The sequence below is a fragment of the Theropithecus gelada genome, chromosome 10 (assembly GCF_003255815.1).
Source record: "Theropithecus gelada isolate Dixy chromosome 10, Tgel_1.0, whole genome shotgun sequence".
Lineage (NCBI taxonomy): Eukaryota > Metazoa > Chordata > Mammalia > Primates > Cercopithecidae > Theropithecus > Theropithecus gelada.
This window is the reverse complement of record NC_037678.1, coordinates 30,927,549-30,943,502: the sequence shown is the minus strand read 5'-3', so window position 1 is coordinate 30,943,502 and position 15,954 is coordinate 30,927,549. Positions and strand designations below refer to the sequence as shown.

The 15,954-nt window shown below is 48.5% G+C and overlaps 1 protein-coding gene across 1 annotated transcript in view; it reads right to left on the bottom strand.

Moving 5' to 3' along the window:
- Window positions 1-107: 107 nt before the first annotated feature.
- Window positions 108-15,954, bottom strand: part of USP18 (ubiquitin specific peptidase 18) — a 22,770-nt gene continuing 6,923 nt past the window's right edge. The window contains exons 4-10 of the mRNA XM_025399292.1: window positions 10,840-10,919; window positions 10,403-10,549; window positions 8,232-8,327; window positions 7,245-7,412; window positions 4,587-4,718; window positions 4,022-4,071; window positions 108-743 (exon numbers count right to left, since the gene is read on the bottom strand). Coding sequence (XP_025255077.1) covers window positions 698-743; window positions 4,022-4,071; window positions 4,587-4,718; window positions 7,245-7,412; window positions 8,232-8,327; window positions 10,403-10,549; window positions 10,840-10,919 — 719 coding nt within the window. The 3' untranslated portion in view covers window positions 108-697. The remainder of the gene's footprint in view (window positions 744-4,021; window positions 4,072-4,586; window positions 4,719-7,244; window positions 7,413-8,231; window positions 8,328-10,402; window positions 10,550-10,839; window positions 10,920-15,954) is intronic.

Below are 15,954 nucleotides of genomic sequence, written 5' to 3'. Positions count from 1 at the left end.
TTTCAGCCTGGAGCCTTCTCCCAGGGCCCCACGACAGAAGTGACTTCCCTTGCCTTTGAATTCCTATAGCACAAGCCCTACTCCCCCCCATTAAAACTGCAAAGTCCTTTTGTGGAAAATAACTTTATTCATGATTGTGTTTATCACACTATTTTATGGAGAATAGGTGATCAATAAATATTTGCTGAATAAATGAATAACAGTTACTAAACACTTGATTTATATAGAATTAACGTCGGTTCTCAAAGTGAAAACTTACAAACAGCACTGATACTCAGCCAGTACACACGAGTCTGGTCATAGCAGTTATAAAATACTGAAATACCCCCTGCCACTGACCTTTGGCCCCCAGATGCCTCCCACTGCCACTGCTCTCCCCACTGGGAGCACCTAGACTCCCCATAGCCTGCTAACTAAAGGGCTAACGTCTTGCACAGCAGGAAGCACCCAGGACTGAGCAGCCACATGGCCGAGTCCACTGGTGAAAGCATCCATTCTGACTGATCAGGACCTGAGGACCCTCATTGTTAAATATTTTGATAATATTCCTGATTATAAATAAGGCTCAGTTACATAGTCTGAAAACGATGCTTCTCCTCATTACAAAATCTCTTAGAAGACTCAGAAGACTCCATAGATCCAGGAACGGAGTGGAAAATGATAGCGTGTCAATCTCTGAAGGTTTTGGGCATATCCGTTAGCATTCCATCTTCATGTAAACCAGAAGATACGCAGTTTCCTGCCTAGAGAGAAGAGAAGACACATCAGCACAGCGGCATGAAATCTTCGTCAGAAAACAACACTTCATTCATCTATGACAGAACAAGCGTCAGCAAACTTCCAGGCGGCTGGATCAAGCCTTGTCTATCCATCACCTCGGAGAGGAACAAAATAGGCAACCTGGGAAGATGCACACTACATTTCTTTTTTTTTTTTTTTTTTTTTTTTTTTGAGACGGAGTCTCGCTCTGTCGCCCAGGCTGGAGTGCAATGGCCGGATCTCAGCTCACTGCAAGCTCCACCTCCCGGGTTCATGCCATTCTCCTGCCTCAGCCTCCCGAGTAGCTGGGACTACAGGCGCCCGCCACCTCGCCCGGCTAGTTTTTTGTATTTTTTAGTAGAGACGGGGTTTCACCGTGTTAGCCAGGATGGTCTCGATCTCCTGACTTCGTGATCCGCCCGTCTCGGCCTCCCAAAGTGCTGGGATTACAGGCATGAGCCACCGCGCCCGGCCCACACTACATTTCTATTAGTTAATATCTAAAGAGGAGGTTAACAAGCTACAGGCCAAATCCAACCCCTCGGGGTTTTTAAAATCTACTTTCAACTTTTATTTTAGATTCAGCGGGCACACGTGCAGGTTTGTCACGTGAATACAAGCATGCTCCCAACAGTTAGTTTTTGACCCCTCCCCTTCCTCCTTCCCCATCCAGCAGTTCCCAGTTGTTGCCATCTTTAAGTCAATGAATACCCAATGTTTAGCTCCCATTTATAAGAGAGAATATGCATTACGTTTTGTTTGTTTGTTTGTTTTTTCTTTTTGAGATGGAGTCTCGCCCTGTCGCCTAGGCTGGAGTGCAGTGGCACGATCTCGGCTCACTGCAAGCTCCACCTCCTGGGTTCATGCCATTCTCCTGCCTCAGCCTCCCGAGTAGCTGGGACTCCAGGCACCTGCCACCATGCCCGGCTAACTTTTTGTATTTTTAGTAGAGACAGGGTTTCACCGTGTTAGCCAGGATGGTCTCAATCTCCTGACCTCATGATCTGCCTGCCTCAGTCTCCCAAAGTGCTGGGATTACAGGTGTGAGCCACCGTGCCCAGCCTTTTGTTTACTTTTTGACGAGACCAGTTCTTGCTCTGTCACTAGGCTGGAGTGCAGTGGCACAATAGTAGCTCACTGCAGCCTCGTGTTCCTGGGTTCAACTGATCCTTCTGTCTGTTTTGGCTTCCTGAGTAGCTAGGACTAGGGGTGTGTACCACCATGCCTAGCTATAATAACTTTTAATTTTTGTAGAGATGGAGTCTTGCTTTATTGCCCAGGCTAGTCTTGAACTCCTGGCTTAAAGTGATCCTCCCGCCTTGGCCTCCCAAAGTGCTGGGATTAAAGGTGTGAGCTCACACCCAGTCTCCAAGCCTCTTTTTGCAAATAAATTTAACTAGACCCCAGCCATGCTCCTCTGCCCACACACTGTCTACAGTTGCTTTTGCTCTACAGGGCAGAGCCAAGTGGTTGCAGCAGACACTGTACAGACAACAAAGTCTGAAATACTTTCTCTCCAACCCTTTACAGAGAAAGTCAGCCAACCTCTGATCTCAATAATAGGGAAATCAATGACAACCACAAAGTGACAAAGATCGGATGTCTAAGACGGATGCTCAGAATAAACAAGAGAGAAAAATGAAAAGTAGAAGGAGGATTTCAAACGTGAGCTTCACCTAATCCGTTACTTTTCAAATGACCAGGCCTATCTGTGCAGCTGAAAATCATCTCCAATAGCATCTCTGATACACAATCTCAAAGCTCAGCCAGGAAACTTACAAAGTCTCTCTGCTTTAACTTCATCCACCTTTTTTCTCTCCAGCTTCTCCTCAGTAGTTAATGATTATAAAAATATTTATTGACCAGGCGCGGTGGCTCACGCATGTAATTCCAGCACTTTGGGAAGCCGAGGCGGGTGGAATCACGAGGTCAGGAGATCGAGACCATCCTGGCTAACATGGTGAAACCCCATCTCCACTAAAAATACAAAAAATTAGCCATGCGTGGTGGCGGGTGCCTGTAGTCCCAGCTACTCGGGAGTTTGAGGCAGGAAAACGGCGGGAACCCACGAGACGGAGCTTGCAGTGAGCTGAGATCCCGCTACTACACTCCAGCATGGGCGACAGAGCGAGACTCTGTCTCAAAAAAACAAACAAAAAAAAAAAACAAAAAAAAAGAAACAACAGTGTGATGGCCAGGCATGGTGCTCATGCTTGTAATCCAAGCACTTTGGGAGGCTAAAATGGACGTTGTAATCCAAGCACTTTGGGAGGCTGAAATGGACGGATGGCTTCAGCCCAGTAGTTTGAGACAAGCCTGGCAACATAGTGAGACCTCACCTCTACAAACATTTTTTAAAAATGTGCCAGGCATGGTGGTGCATGCCTGTAGTCCCAGCTATTCAGGAGGTTGAGGTGGGAGGATCGCCTGTGCCCAGGAGTTCAAGGCTGCAGTGAGCTGTGATCACACCACAGTGCTCCAGCCTGGGCAACAAAGCAAGACTCCATCTCTGAAAATAAAATTTTAAAAAAATGATCTTTGCTGTAAAAGAGGTATGCTTAAATGCAAGAAAAGCATATAAGAAGGCCAGGTGTGGTGGCTCATGCCTGTAATCCCAGCACTTTGGGAGGCAGAGGTGCGCGGATCATGAGGTCAAAAGATTGAGACCATCGTGGCCAACATGGTGAAACACCATCTCTACTGAAAATACAAAAAAAATTAGCTGGGCCTGTTGGCAAGCACCTGTAGTCCCAGCTACTCAGGAGGCTGAGGAAGGAGAATCGCTTGAACCTGGGAGGTGGAGGTTGCAGTGAGCCAAGATTGCGCCACCGCACTCCAGCCTGGCAACAAAGCAAGACTTTGTCAAAAAACAAAAAACAAAACAAAACAAAAAACATGCAAGAAGCCTCCACGAATCTGGGTGAATCAGTAAAGGCTTTACAGGGTAGGAAAAGACCATGAGTATGAAACATGAGCAGGGAGTTGGCCTAGATGGTAAACGAGGAGAGGACAGTACAGCCAGGAAGTGCGCGTGCACAGCAGAGGGGAGATGGAGGGCACGGCTGTTTGAGCTACCTGTACTTCGATATTCCTGGAGTGTGACGTGTGAGGCAAGCATGGGGTGGTGGGGTGAGTGTTGGAGATGAGGCAGACAGTGAGCCACCAGCATGTTAGTAACAGGGGAATCCACAGGCGTTCCACGCAGCTCCAAGGACCCTATGTGAGCTCATCAGGCTCCCGTTACCCAAATAACGTTTCTTACCAGTGGTAGTTGGGATTTCCGTAGGTACACTGGATGTCTTCCCAGGATACCTGGAAGCCAGAAACAAACAGGGTCAAGCAGCCAGCTGACACTTACAGGCACCCACAGAGGACAGGGTGCTACAATGTACCCCTCATCCTCCAGACAAGCCCACCTCTAGCAGCTCCCAAGAGCCTGGAGGATCAGCAGCAGGACGCCATGTGCAATGAAGTCTTTTTAGCGCCCTCGTCCCTGCGTTTAAACTTGGTCATGCTTCTCCCAGAGGCCTAACTTACATATTTCTAACTCTCCTTGCTCTCTAGACGTTCCCCACGAAGCAGGAAGCCGCAGAGCATGAGCCTAGAGCACCAAACACTTAGAAATGGAGGGAAGTGAACCCTTACAGAGGTGCAAACCACATGGGGACTTCAGGCCGAAAAAGGCTTGAACCCTCATCAAAGGCCCCACACCGAGACAGCGGGACCACCGTGTGTCTTGATCTCAGACACCCACGCAGTCCCGGGCCCAGCATTTGCTGGAGGTGGCCAATCCAGGGCAGGAGGCAATTGTGGATGATATTTCTCACCAAGCAAATATTGGAGTCATTGAAGCAGAACCATTTTCCATCCACAGCATTCCGGATATAGACACAGTAATGACCGGAGTCTGCCACTCCCACGTGTGCAATCACAGCAAAAAGCTCATACTGCCCTCCAGGCTGGAACGAGACAGGCACGAGACAGTTCACCCACCGCCACAAACATGACTGCCTCACACATTTATACCTGCCCACCCTAGGCCCAACTCTGGGACTTCAGAGTATTAGAAAACAGTGCTGACCCACGGCCGGTGGGCACCCTCCAGGAGGGGCTTTTCTGAGTGTGGATCCTGAACTGCGAAGGCTCAGCAGCTTGGCAGAGCACAGCACACAGGAGATGGAAGGCAGGAGGTCATGAGAGAGGCCCCCAAAGCCAAGGCAAGATTAGAACTTTCCCCTGGGAGGGGTGGGGTCATCAGAACACAGTTCTGTTTCTCCACAAGCCCAGAAGGGCCCTAACCTGAACCACCGTACCCAGCCAAAAGTCTTTTGTAGGCGGAGGGGAGATGGACAACAAGGGTGGCACATGCAAAGCTGGGTCACCCACAGTGGAGGCTGGAATTATCCCTATTTTCATCTGCAGACTTTGTGCAGGACTTTACAAAATGCAGGGTAATATCTGCATCTAAATATTAGTTTACAAGTAATAAAAGGGTTAGAGGAACATGTTAAATGATACCAACCAGCCAGTGCTGGCATATTGAAAAAATCTTCAACCAAATCAACTGCAAGGAAAAGAAAAGGAGCAGAAATCTAAAAGGAACTTAAGAAAAGAAGGAAACTTAACCAAATGTAAGTGTAGGCATTGTCTGCATCTAGATTCCAACAAACCACATAGATTATACAACAGTCAGGAAGTCTGAACGTTGACCAGATATTTGATGCTGTGAAGGAATTACGAGATGGAGATGGTTATCTTTTGAGTGCTTATTCTTTAGGGACACCTAACAAAGTGTTTACAAATGAAACAGTATGAAGTCTGGGATTTTCTTCAGAAAAAATCCAGTACAGGGTTGGGTGAAACAAGAGGGTGGGTTATAGGACAAGCAAGACCTGCCATGAGTTTGGTAACTGTTACAACGAGGATTCACTGTCTAATTCTTCCTTCACTACACACCCTGGTGTCTATTTGTAATGTTCCATAACAAAGTCTTTTTTGTTGCTATTGCAAGAAGATGGAGTCTTGCTTTGGTGTCCAGCAGGGCTTGATTTCTGGACTCCAGCAATCCTCTTGGCCTCCCAAAGAGCTGGGATTACAGGCATGACCCACTGCACCCAGCCAAAAAAGTCTTTTTTTTTTTTTTTTTTTTTTTTTTTTTTTTGAGACGGAGTCTCGCTCTGTCGCCCAGGCTGGAGTACAGTGGCCGGATCTCAGCTCACTGCAAGCTCCGCCTCCCGGGTTTATGCCATTCTCCTGCCTCAGCCTCCCGAGTAGCTGGGACTACAGGCGCCCGCCACCTCGCCCGGCTAGTTTTTTGTATTTTTTAGTAGAGACGGGGTTTCTCCGTGTTAGCCAGGATGGTCTCGATCTCCTGACCTCGTGATCCGCCCGTCTCGGCCTCCCAAAGAAAAAAGTCTTTTTTAAGTGAAAAACAATTTTAAATGTACTTCATCGGGCAGAATCTGCAGGTAGAAATAAAAAGAACTAGAAGGAAAGAAAAAGAGAATCCCATGAAACGTACACGGCCTAAGTAGGTAAAGAAATCATGTTATAATAGGAGCTATTATAACATATTATCAGGCCTTAATTTTCTAAATGCCATGGTTCTACAGCATAAATAGCCAAACAGACCAATAAAACAGAAGAGACACTCCAAAAATAGACCTGTACATGTGACAATACAAAATTTGCTATGTAGCATTTCAAATCTATGGAAAAAAGATATTTGTGTCTTTTTTTTTTTTTTTAAGTTTTTCTTGTTTTGTTTTGTTTTTAGAGACAGGGTCTTGTGCTGTCACCCAGGCTGGAGTACAGTGATAGATCACAGTTCACTGCAGCCTCAAACTCCTGGGCTCAAGTGATCCTCCTGCTTCAGCCTCCCAAGTAGCTGGAACTAAAGGTTTGTGCTACCACACCCAGCTAATTTTTTTTTTTTTTTTTTAAGAGATGGGGTCTCATTATGTTGCCCAGGCTAGTCTCGAACTCCTGGGCTCAAGCAATCCTCCTGCCTCAGCCTTTCGAGGTGTGGGATCACAGGCATGAGCCACATTGCCTGGCCTTGTGTCTCTTTTTTTCTCAGAATCTCTCAGTAAGTTATTATCTCAGGACAAGTGAATTAAACTTTACTCTGATTAAATGTGGTCCAGTCAACTGGCTACTCTATGATTATCCTCAAAGTGGGCACAGGCCATTTGAGGAAGAAAGTTTGGTTGGTACTAAGAACCCACAATGACATGTTTGCCTATGCATTTCTATGTATTCCACATTATTTCCAAAGGAGCCTACTGAATTCTGGATTCCGTCCCTCAGTGCTGTGAGGCACATGAACACAAATCCAATATTTAGAAAAAAGAAAGTCTTTCGAGGTTGGGGACAGTCTCTAAGGAACAGGTGGCTCCTAGCAGACTGGGGGTGAAGGAAGGGAAAACGGAAAGGATGAGGCGTCTGGAGGAGGCAGGACGGCCAGGAGGTCGGGAGGATCCCACCTGCTCCCCAGCATCACAGGGCTCTCGCTCCATCGGAAGGACCTGGCTGAAATCCAAGCTCTCGGGGAAGTGCAAGGCGTGGCAGATCTTTCTCGTCTGTGAATTCCTGATGGAGAATCGCATGAGGTGGATTGTCAGGGTCTGGGGCAAATGGGTCAGCTTCAAGACCTGAAAAAGCAAAATCACTCTGGAGATGAAGTCCACTTGGAATGGGAGAGTCAGACAAATGTCAGGGCTAGTGACGCGTTCTTCCCAAAAAGAGGGAAGCAGGGTGACATCATGGAGTTTAAGGCTCCTATGCACTGAATCTGCTGAGCTCCTCTGAGAATAATGCAAAACCTGGCTATTCTACCACTGTGTGGCCCCCCACGAGAGGCACAAAGGCACAGGCTCTGCACAGGCGCCAGGACCAGGGGAGCCATGGCACCTGCTCCAGGGAGCTGGTTTCGCCCCCAGGGAAATGCCCTTACGGCTGCTCTCAGGACCCCTCCTCTGGTCCCTCTCAGTGATGCGACCATGAGAAGCCACATCCACGGCTCTAGATATCAGAACCCCAGCGTCCCAGATACTAGCCAGACCCAGATTCCCTTTCTCACCCACCATGGGGTGTCCTCGGGGCCTCTGATGAAATCAGAGAAATCAGGAAATCCACGGGGGGCAACCCCAGACTAGTGAAGGACAGATGACCCCTGAACAGCACGGGTTTCAACCGTGTGGGTCCACTTATACACAAATTGTTGTAAATAAATACAGTCTGCCCTCCCCGATAGGCACGAGTTCCACATCTGCAACCAAATGCTCATCAAAAATACAGTATCCCAGATGCACAACCGCACAGATGAGGGACTGACTTTTCCTATGCATGGGTTCCACAGGGCCGACTGGGTGTGACTTGAGGGTGTGTGGATTTTGGTACACACAAGGGTCCTGGAACCAATCCCCCATGTGCACCGAGGGACAGCTGAGTCTGATCTAGGGTATGAGTACCTGTTTCCCACGGGTCTTCTTCCCACAGTTCTTACAGAAGCACTTGCTTTTGCTTGATAACTCCCTGGGCTGGAAGAAGCAGTGCAGGGCGTCCTCCTGTCCCACCCAAGAGAACAGGGAAAAAGCAGTGTTGGTATTTCCCACCTAGAGTACTCTATTCTGTTCTCACACTGCTGTGAGACAACAGCTAAGACTGGGTAATTTATAAGAAAAGAAGTTTAATTGGCTCATGGTTCCACAGGCTGACCAGAAGCATGGCAGCATCTGCTTCTGGGGAGGCCACGGAAGCTCCCAGTCATGGCGGAAGGCCAAGCAGGAACAGGCGTCTTACATGGGAGAAGTAGGTAGAGAGCAAGTGGGGAGCTGGAGTGCAGTGGTGAGATCTCAACTCACTGCAACCTCCACCTCCTGGGTTTAAGCGATTCTCCTGCCTCAGCCTCCCAAGTAGCTGGGACTACAGGCTGCACTACCATGCCCAGCTAATTTTTGTATTTTTAGTAGAGACAGGGTTTTATCATGTTGGCCTGGCTGGTCTCAAACTCCTGACCTCAGGTGATCGACCCACCTCAGCCTCCCAAAGTGCTGGGATTACAGGCATCACCCACCCTGGCTCCACACCTTTTTTTTTTTTTTTTTTTTGAGACGGAGTCTGGCTCTGTCGCCCAGGCTGGAGCGCAGTGGCCGGATCTCAGCTCACTGCAAGCTCCGCCTCCCAGGTTCACGCCATTCTCCTGCCTCAGCCTCCCAAGTAGCTGGGACTACAGGCGCCCGCCACCTCGCCTGGCTAGTTTTTTGTATTTTTTAGTAGAGACGGGGTTTCATCGTGTTAGCCAGGATGGTCTCGATCTCCTGACCTCGTGATCCACCCGTCTTGGCCTCCCAAAGTGCTGGGATTACAGGCTTGAGCCACCACGCCCGGCCATGGCGCCACACTTTTAAACAACCAGATCTCATGAGAACTCACTCACTGTCACAAAGACAGTACCATGGGGGATAGTGCCAAACCATTCAGGAGAAAACCTCCCCCATGGTCCAATCTCCTTCCACCAGACTTTACCTCCAACACTGGGGATTACAACTGAACAGGAGATTTTGGGGCAGGGACACAGACCCAAACTGTATCAGGTACAGCCTCCCCACACTTTGCAGCTGAGGGTTTCAGCTTTTCTTCTGGTTCTCCTCATATCCCCCTTAATGCCTGGCCTGGTGTGGTCCATTTGGCAGGATCTCAAAGGGCACCTGCTGACTGGAGGAACAAAACAGGATGGGGCTCCTACTAAGGGAGCAGTATGAGGGAAGTGGAGGTAGGAGGGAAAAGCATTTTTGCCAAAACAAAGGAGAAACTGGCCAGAGCCATGAAAATGAAATAAGCGACTTTTCAGAAGCCAGAGATAGATCAAAGAGGCAAGGGGGAGTTGGTCACACTGTGTTGTGTGGTTCGATGGTTTCCCCAAAACCCATGTTGAAACTGAATCCCCAATGTGGCTGTATGGAAAGGTGGGGCCTTTGAGAGATAATTGGGGAGGGCAAGGTGGCTCATGCCTGTAATCCCAGGGAGGCTGAAGCAGGTGGATCGCTTGAAGTCAGGAGTTTCAGACCAGCCTGGCCAACATGGTGAAACCCCAACTCTACTAAGGATACAGAAATTAGCTGGGCATGGTGGCGGGCCCCTGTAATCCCAGCTACTTGGGAGGCTGAGGCAGGAGAATCGCTTGAACACCAGAGGCGGAGGTTGCAGTGAGCTGAGATTGTGCCACTGCACTTCAGCCTGGGTGACAGAGGAAGACTCTGTCTCCAAAAAAAAAGCGGGGGTTATTGCGTCATGAGGGGCACAGACCTCATGAATGAATTAATCCACTCATGGATTAAAGGGTTAATGGGTTATCCTGGGAGTGGGACTGGTGGCTTCATATGAATAGGAAGAGAGACTCCAGCTGGCGGCACATTAGCATGCTCAGCCCCCTCGCCATGTGATGCCCTGCACTGCCTCGCCTCAGGATTCTGAGAGTCCCCACCAGCAGGCAGGCCCTCACTAGGTGCAGCCCCTCAACCAAGACTTCCCAGCCTCCAGAACTGTAAGAAATAAATTACCTAGTCTCAGATATTGAGTTATCACAACAGAAATGGACTAACACATACGGGGGCAGCAAATACCAAGAGAATCCCCTTACCAGTGTCTTCAGGGGCTTTGAGTTCACATCAAAAAGAGACAGTGGAAGGGTAAGCATGCTGCTGTTTCTGCTACTCTCCATGGCACAGTCGAGGCAAATCAAGGAGTCCTTCACCCGGATCATATACAGGGCCTGCAGCCTCTCCACCTGCAAGAGGGAGAGCAGAGAGGTGAGATGGGAACACCACCATAAGCCAGGTCAGGCCAATTGCCAGAAGGTGGAGCCAAGAGACAGAAGCTCTAGAAGTGGTAGCCACTAATGCTCTTTGTCCTACTCACAAAGGTGCAAAATATTACCAGTAACAATATTATGAAACTGTGGTAAGTGTTTTATGTGGATTAACTCTCTTATTCCTCTACACACTACAGGAACAACAGCTGAATGAGTTAAATGAGCAGCATCTTAAGCTTCCGAGTGCTCTGGTTCTAGGTTCTTACCAAGTGTACGTCAGTGATCTGGTCCTTGATCAGGTTCCAGAGTTTGAGGTAGAGTTGGGCGGCATCATGCTGGACAAACACTAGCCACAGAGAAAAGGAACAGCCAATTAGTGAGGTCTTCAGAGTCACTTCTCATGCCCTAGTATCTAGATATACATGAATACTCACCATTTTGTCTCTTCCTAGCCCTCCACCCCACTGCAAGGCTAAGTTGGCACTATATAAGAGGTGATCAATAAACGAACAGTAAGTTTGGTATTGATTTTTGAGAACGCCTCTTGAAACTTAAGCTCCGGTGCCAGGTGTAGTGACTCGTGCCTATAATCTTAACACTTCAGGAGGCCAAGGTGGGAGGATCGCTTGAACTCAGGAGTTTGAGACCAGCCTGGGCAACAAAGCAAGACTCTGTCTCTATAAAAAATTTTACAAATTAGTTGAGCATAGTGGTGCACCCTGTAGTCAGAGCTACTTGGGAGGCTGAAGCAGGAGGATCACTTGAGCCCAGGATGTTGAGGCTACAGTGAGATGTGATGTCACCACTGCACTCAGCCTGGGGAATGAGATGTCCACAGGGACTTTGAAAAGCACTGATACATTCCTGAGGATCTAGAAGGCCAGGCACATGCCCAAGTAAGACCCGAAAGGGCTCCAATCCCTCCTCTCTGGCTGACCACAAGGCCATGGGCAAGAAAGCAATGAAGGCAAATACAGAATCATAAACTGCCCAGTAACAATAAAACAGCAACAACAACAAATCCTGGTGTGGGCATCTCTGATGTCCAGTGTTGCCACCTTACATCATCTAAAATGTTCATTTTCCAACAAAAGAGACAAGACACACAATGAAACGGAAAAGTATGGCCACATACAGGAAGACAGCAATCAGTAGAACCTTTCACTGAGAAGCCCTAGATGTTGGCTTTACTAAACAAAGACTTTAGCTGTTATAATATGTTCAAAGAATTAAAGAAAACCATGTCAAAAGAAGTAAAAGAGCCGGGCGCGGTGGCTCACGCCTGTAATCCCAGCACTTTGGGAGGCCGAGGCGGGCAGATCACAAGGTCAGGAGATCGAGACCATGGTGAAACCCCGTCTCTACTAAAAACACAAAAAATTACGGGCGTGGTGGCGGGCGCCTGTAGTCCCAGCTACTCAGGAGGCTGAGGCAGGAAAATGGCATAAACCTGGGAGGCGGAGCCTGCAGTGAGCCGAGATCGTACCACTGCACTCCAACCTGGGCAACAGAGCGAGACTCCGTCTCAAAAAAAAAAAAAAAAAAAGAGAAGTGAAAGAAAGTACGAAGGGGGCCGGGCGCGGTGGCTCACGCCTGTAATCCCAGCACTTTGGGAGGCCGAGATGGGCGGATCACGAGGTCAGGAGATCAAGACCATCCTGGCTAACACTGTGAAACCCCGTCTCTACTAAAAATACAAAAAAATTAGCCGGGCACGGTGGCAGGTGCCTGTAATCCCAGCTACTCGGGAGGCTGAGGCAGGAGAATGGCGTAAACCCGGGAGGCGGAGCTTGCAGTGAGTGGAGATCACACCACTGCACTCTAGCCTGGGTGACAGAGCGAGACTCTGTCTCAATAAAAAAAAAAAAAAAAGAAAGAAAGAAAGTACAAAAATGCTACCTCAACAAATAAAGAGTATCAATAAAGAAAAAACTGTAAAAAAAGAACCAAGCAGAAATTCTTGAGTTGAGGAGAACAATAACTGAAATGAAAAATGTACTAGAGGAGGTCAACAGCAGATTAGAGCTGGCAAAAGAAAGAATCCATACACCTGGAGATAGGTTGATTGAGCTTCTCCAGACTGAGGACGGAAGGAAAGTTGAACATAGTGCCTCTGCAGCCGAAAAGCTGGTTAGCTGCTCACCGCATGTGCTGTTCAACTAACTCTGATACAAAAAAAATGTGATACAAAAGAAGGCTTTATACACAAACGTGAATTTATTCTGAAGCCAGCTTGGAGGAAGGAGCATGACGCAGCCTGCCTTTTAATGTGCCATTTCTCCTTTGGAGGAAAAAGGGGCATTTTCCTCAGGTGTGTTGTGGGGGTGGGGGGGTGAGCAATGGCAGTTTTCTACAGGGCAGTTATCATGTACCCAGCTGAGCTGGCACCTTCCTGGGCAGAAGTAAATTGTAAAAGTGGCCGAGTGGGCATGCTTTCTCCATGCCTTCCTAGTGGGTGAAAGACAAACCCCTAGAAGGTGGAAGTTTCAAGGCCACCCCTAGCAGGGAGGGTTCCCTGGTGGGTATGCTTGGGGCTGCAAATCTACGGCCAAGTCTCAGGAAAGATGAGCTGGAAGAACTTGCCCTGTTCTCAGTCAAACCTCCATCAGCCTACCTCCATTTACAGATTCTTCCTTTTTGCATTTCTAAAGAGCTAACAGGAAACAGGAAACACGGCCATGGTGAGGGGTGAGGGATGGGAAGAGGAGAAGTGAAAAGAAAATCATAAGAAAACTAATGGAACTATCTCTTAGCGAATGGGGGTACTCAGTTGCACCCAGACGGGTTCACTAGTGAACGATGGGTTCTTCCAAACATTTATGGGAAAAATTATACCAGTTCCCTAGAACCTCTTCCAGAAGACAAAAGCAGAGAGAACACTTCCTAACTCATTCTCTGAGGCCAGCATTATCCTAATACCAAAACCAGACAGACGTTATCAGAAAAGACCTAGAAACCAGCATCTCTCGTGAACATAAATGCAAAATTCCTCAACAAAATATTAGTGAATCAAATTCAACTATGTATAAAAAGAATCACAGAGGGTGACACAAGCGAGATGGTAGAGAAGGAGGCTCCTGGTGCTCCCTTCTCCCGTGGACCCATGGAAAAACTCCCATCTACACACAGATCAACTCCCTCAGAAAGAAACCCAGATACCAGCTGAGACAGGCCTACACAGGGGACAATGGAGAAAACATCCACATCGCAATGGGTTGGAAAAGCTGAGACACACTCGCACCACAAGCCCCACTCTAGACACAGTACCTTACTGTCGGAAAGGAATCCCTGCGCCCAGCTTTCTCCTGGAGAGGTGAGGGTTTGGACCACACGTAGGCAGCCCCAGCTTTTGCAGTTCCCACTCAAGGGCTTGGCTGCTAGCTCACCTAGCTCTGGGAGCAGACATGGATCAGCAGCTATGAATCCCCTGCGACCGCAGAGGGCAAAGAGGCAGTTTTAAATGGGCACGTGAGCACTTCCGGCAGCTGTGCTCCTGCGCTCAGCACAAACAGGCAGAAATGCCAGGCTCCCAGTTTCTCCCTGGAAGGGTATGTCTGCGGGCTCTCCTAGCTGTTGCCCGAGGGATGGGCATCTAGTAATAACTAGCCTGCACCTGGAGCCAATGAGGCAGATAAACAGATTTCCAGGAGTCTGGACAGGTGTGTGGGCAAGTCCCATGCCTTCTCCCACCCGCTGCTCCATGATAAAATCAGGTCTTTAACTTCACACACTGAGTACACAACATCTATCCCTCTCAAATGAAGGACTAGCTCCTCAATCCCTGAGCTTTGGGAGCTGACCAGGCTCTGTATTTGTGGGTCCCACAGGGGCACAGAGACCAAAAAACATCCCCCCAGGCCCAGTGCAGGGTGAACAGGCAAAAAGGCCCGGCTCCCACTTTCTCCCTAGAAGGAATCCGTCTGCACATGTGCAGCTGCTGCCCTGGGGTTTTCCATGCATCTGGGAGCTGACAGAGCAGGAAACCAGTGCTCCTCTGAGACCCTGAACAGGCAGGTGAGCACTTCCACCGCGGCTCCCACTCGTTTGTTCGACAGATAGCGTCAAGCTTCCAACCTGTCCATCTCTAAGCAGAGAGGAGCCAGCATTCGCTAGGCCCCTGGGTGTGACAAGAGCAAAACAATGCATGCAAGCGTGTGCAGTTTAAACATGAGTGCAGGCACTTGCCACAGATCCTCTGTCCAGTTTTTTGCAGAGCAAGTGGGGGATAAACACATGCTCCCAGCTTTTCCTTGAGGATAGAATAAACTGGAACACACATTTAATGCCCCAACGTCTCCAGCTGCACCTCAAGGGGCTGGCTTCTAACTCCCTTGTCTGGGGCACTGACAGGACTTGACACATTCTTATCTCCTGAGGGCAGCTAAGAACACAGATGACAGTTTGGACAAGCACAAAGGGTCAAGAGGCGCTCCGAGTGCCTGGCAGCGTAAGTTCGTCTCTTCTACAAGGCCAGTGAGAAAAGACTGGGAGAGGCATTTTTCTTATCTAAAGTACAGAAAATAACAAAGAGTCGGCCGGGCGCGGTGGCTCAAGCCTGTAATCCCAGCACTTTGGGAGGCTGAGACGGGCGGATCACGAGGTCAGGAGATCGAAACCATCCTGGTTAACACGGTGAAACCCCGTCTCTACTAAAAAATACAAAAAACTAGCCGGGTGCGGTGGCGGGCGCCTGTAGTCCCAGCTACTCGGGAGGCTGAGGCAGGAGAATGGCGTGAACCCGGGAGGCGGAGCTTGCAGTGAGCTGAGATCCGGCCACTCACTCCAGCCTGGGCGGCAGAGTGAGACTCCGTCTCAAAAAAAAAAAAAAAAAAAAAAAAAGAAAATAACAAAGAGTCAGGAACAATGAAGAAACAGAGAAATATGTTCCAAGCAAAAGAATAAGATAAATCTCCAGAAAATGCCCTCAGTGAAATGAAGATAAGTGACTTACCTTACAGACAATTCAAAATAATCACCACGAAGATACTTACCACATCTAGGACAGCAATGCATGAACGAAGAATTTCCGCAAAGAGACAGAAAAAAGTTCAAAAGAAATAACAGAGCTGAAGAATACAATAACTCAAATAAGAGTTCAATAGAGAAGCTCAACAGGTGAAATCAAGCAGAAGAAAGGATTCGCAAACTAGAAGGTAGGTCACTGGAAATCATTCACAGGAGCAAAAATGAAAAAGAATGAAAAAGAGTGAAGATATCTTTTTTTCTGAGCAGGAGTCTTGCTGTGTCGCCCAGGCTGGAGTGCAGTGGCCGGATCTCAGCTCACTGCAAGCTCTGCCTCCTGAGTTCACGCCATTCTCCTGCCTCAGCCTCCCGAGTAGCTGGGACTACAGGCGCCCGCCACCTCGCCCGGCTAATGTTTT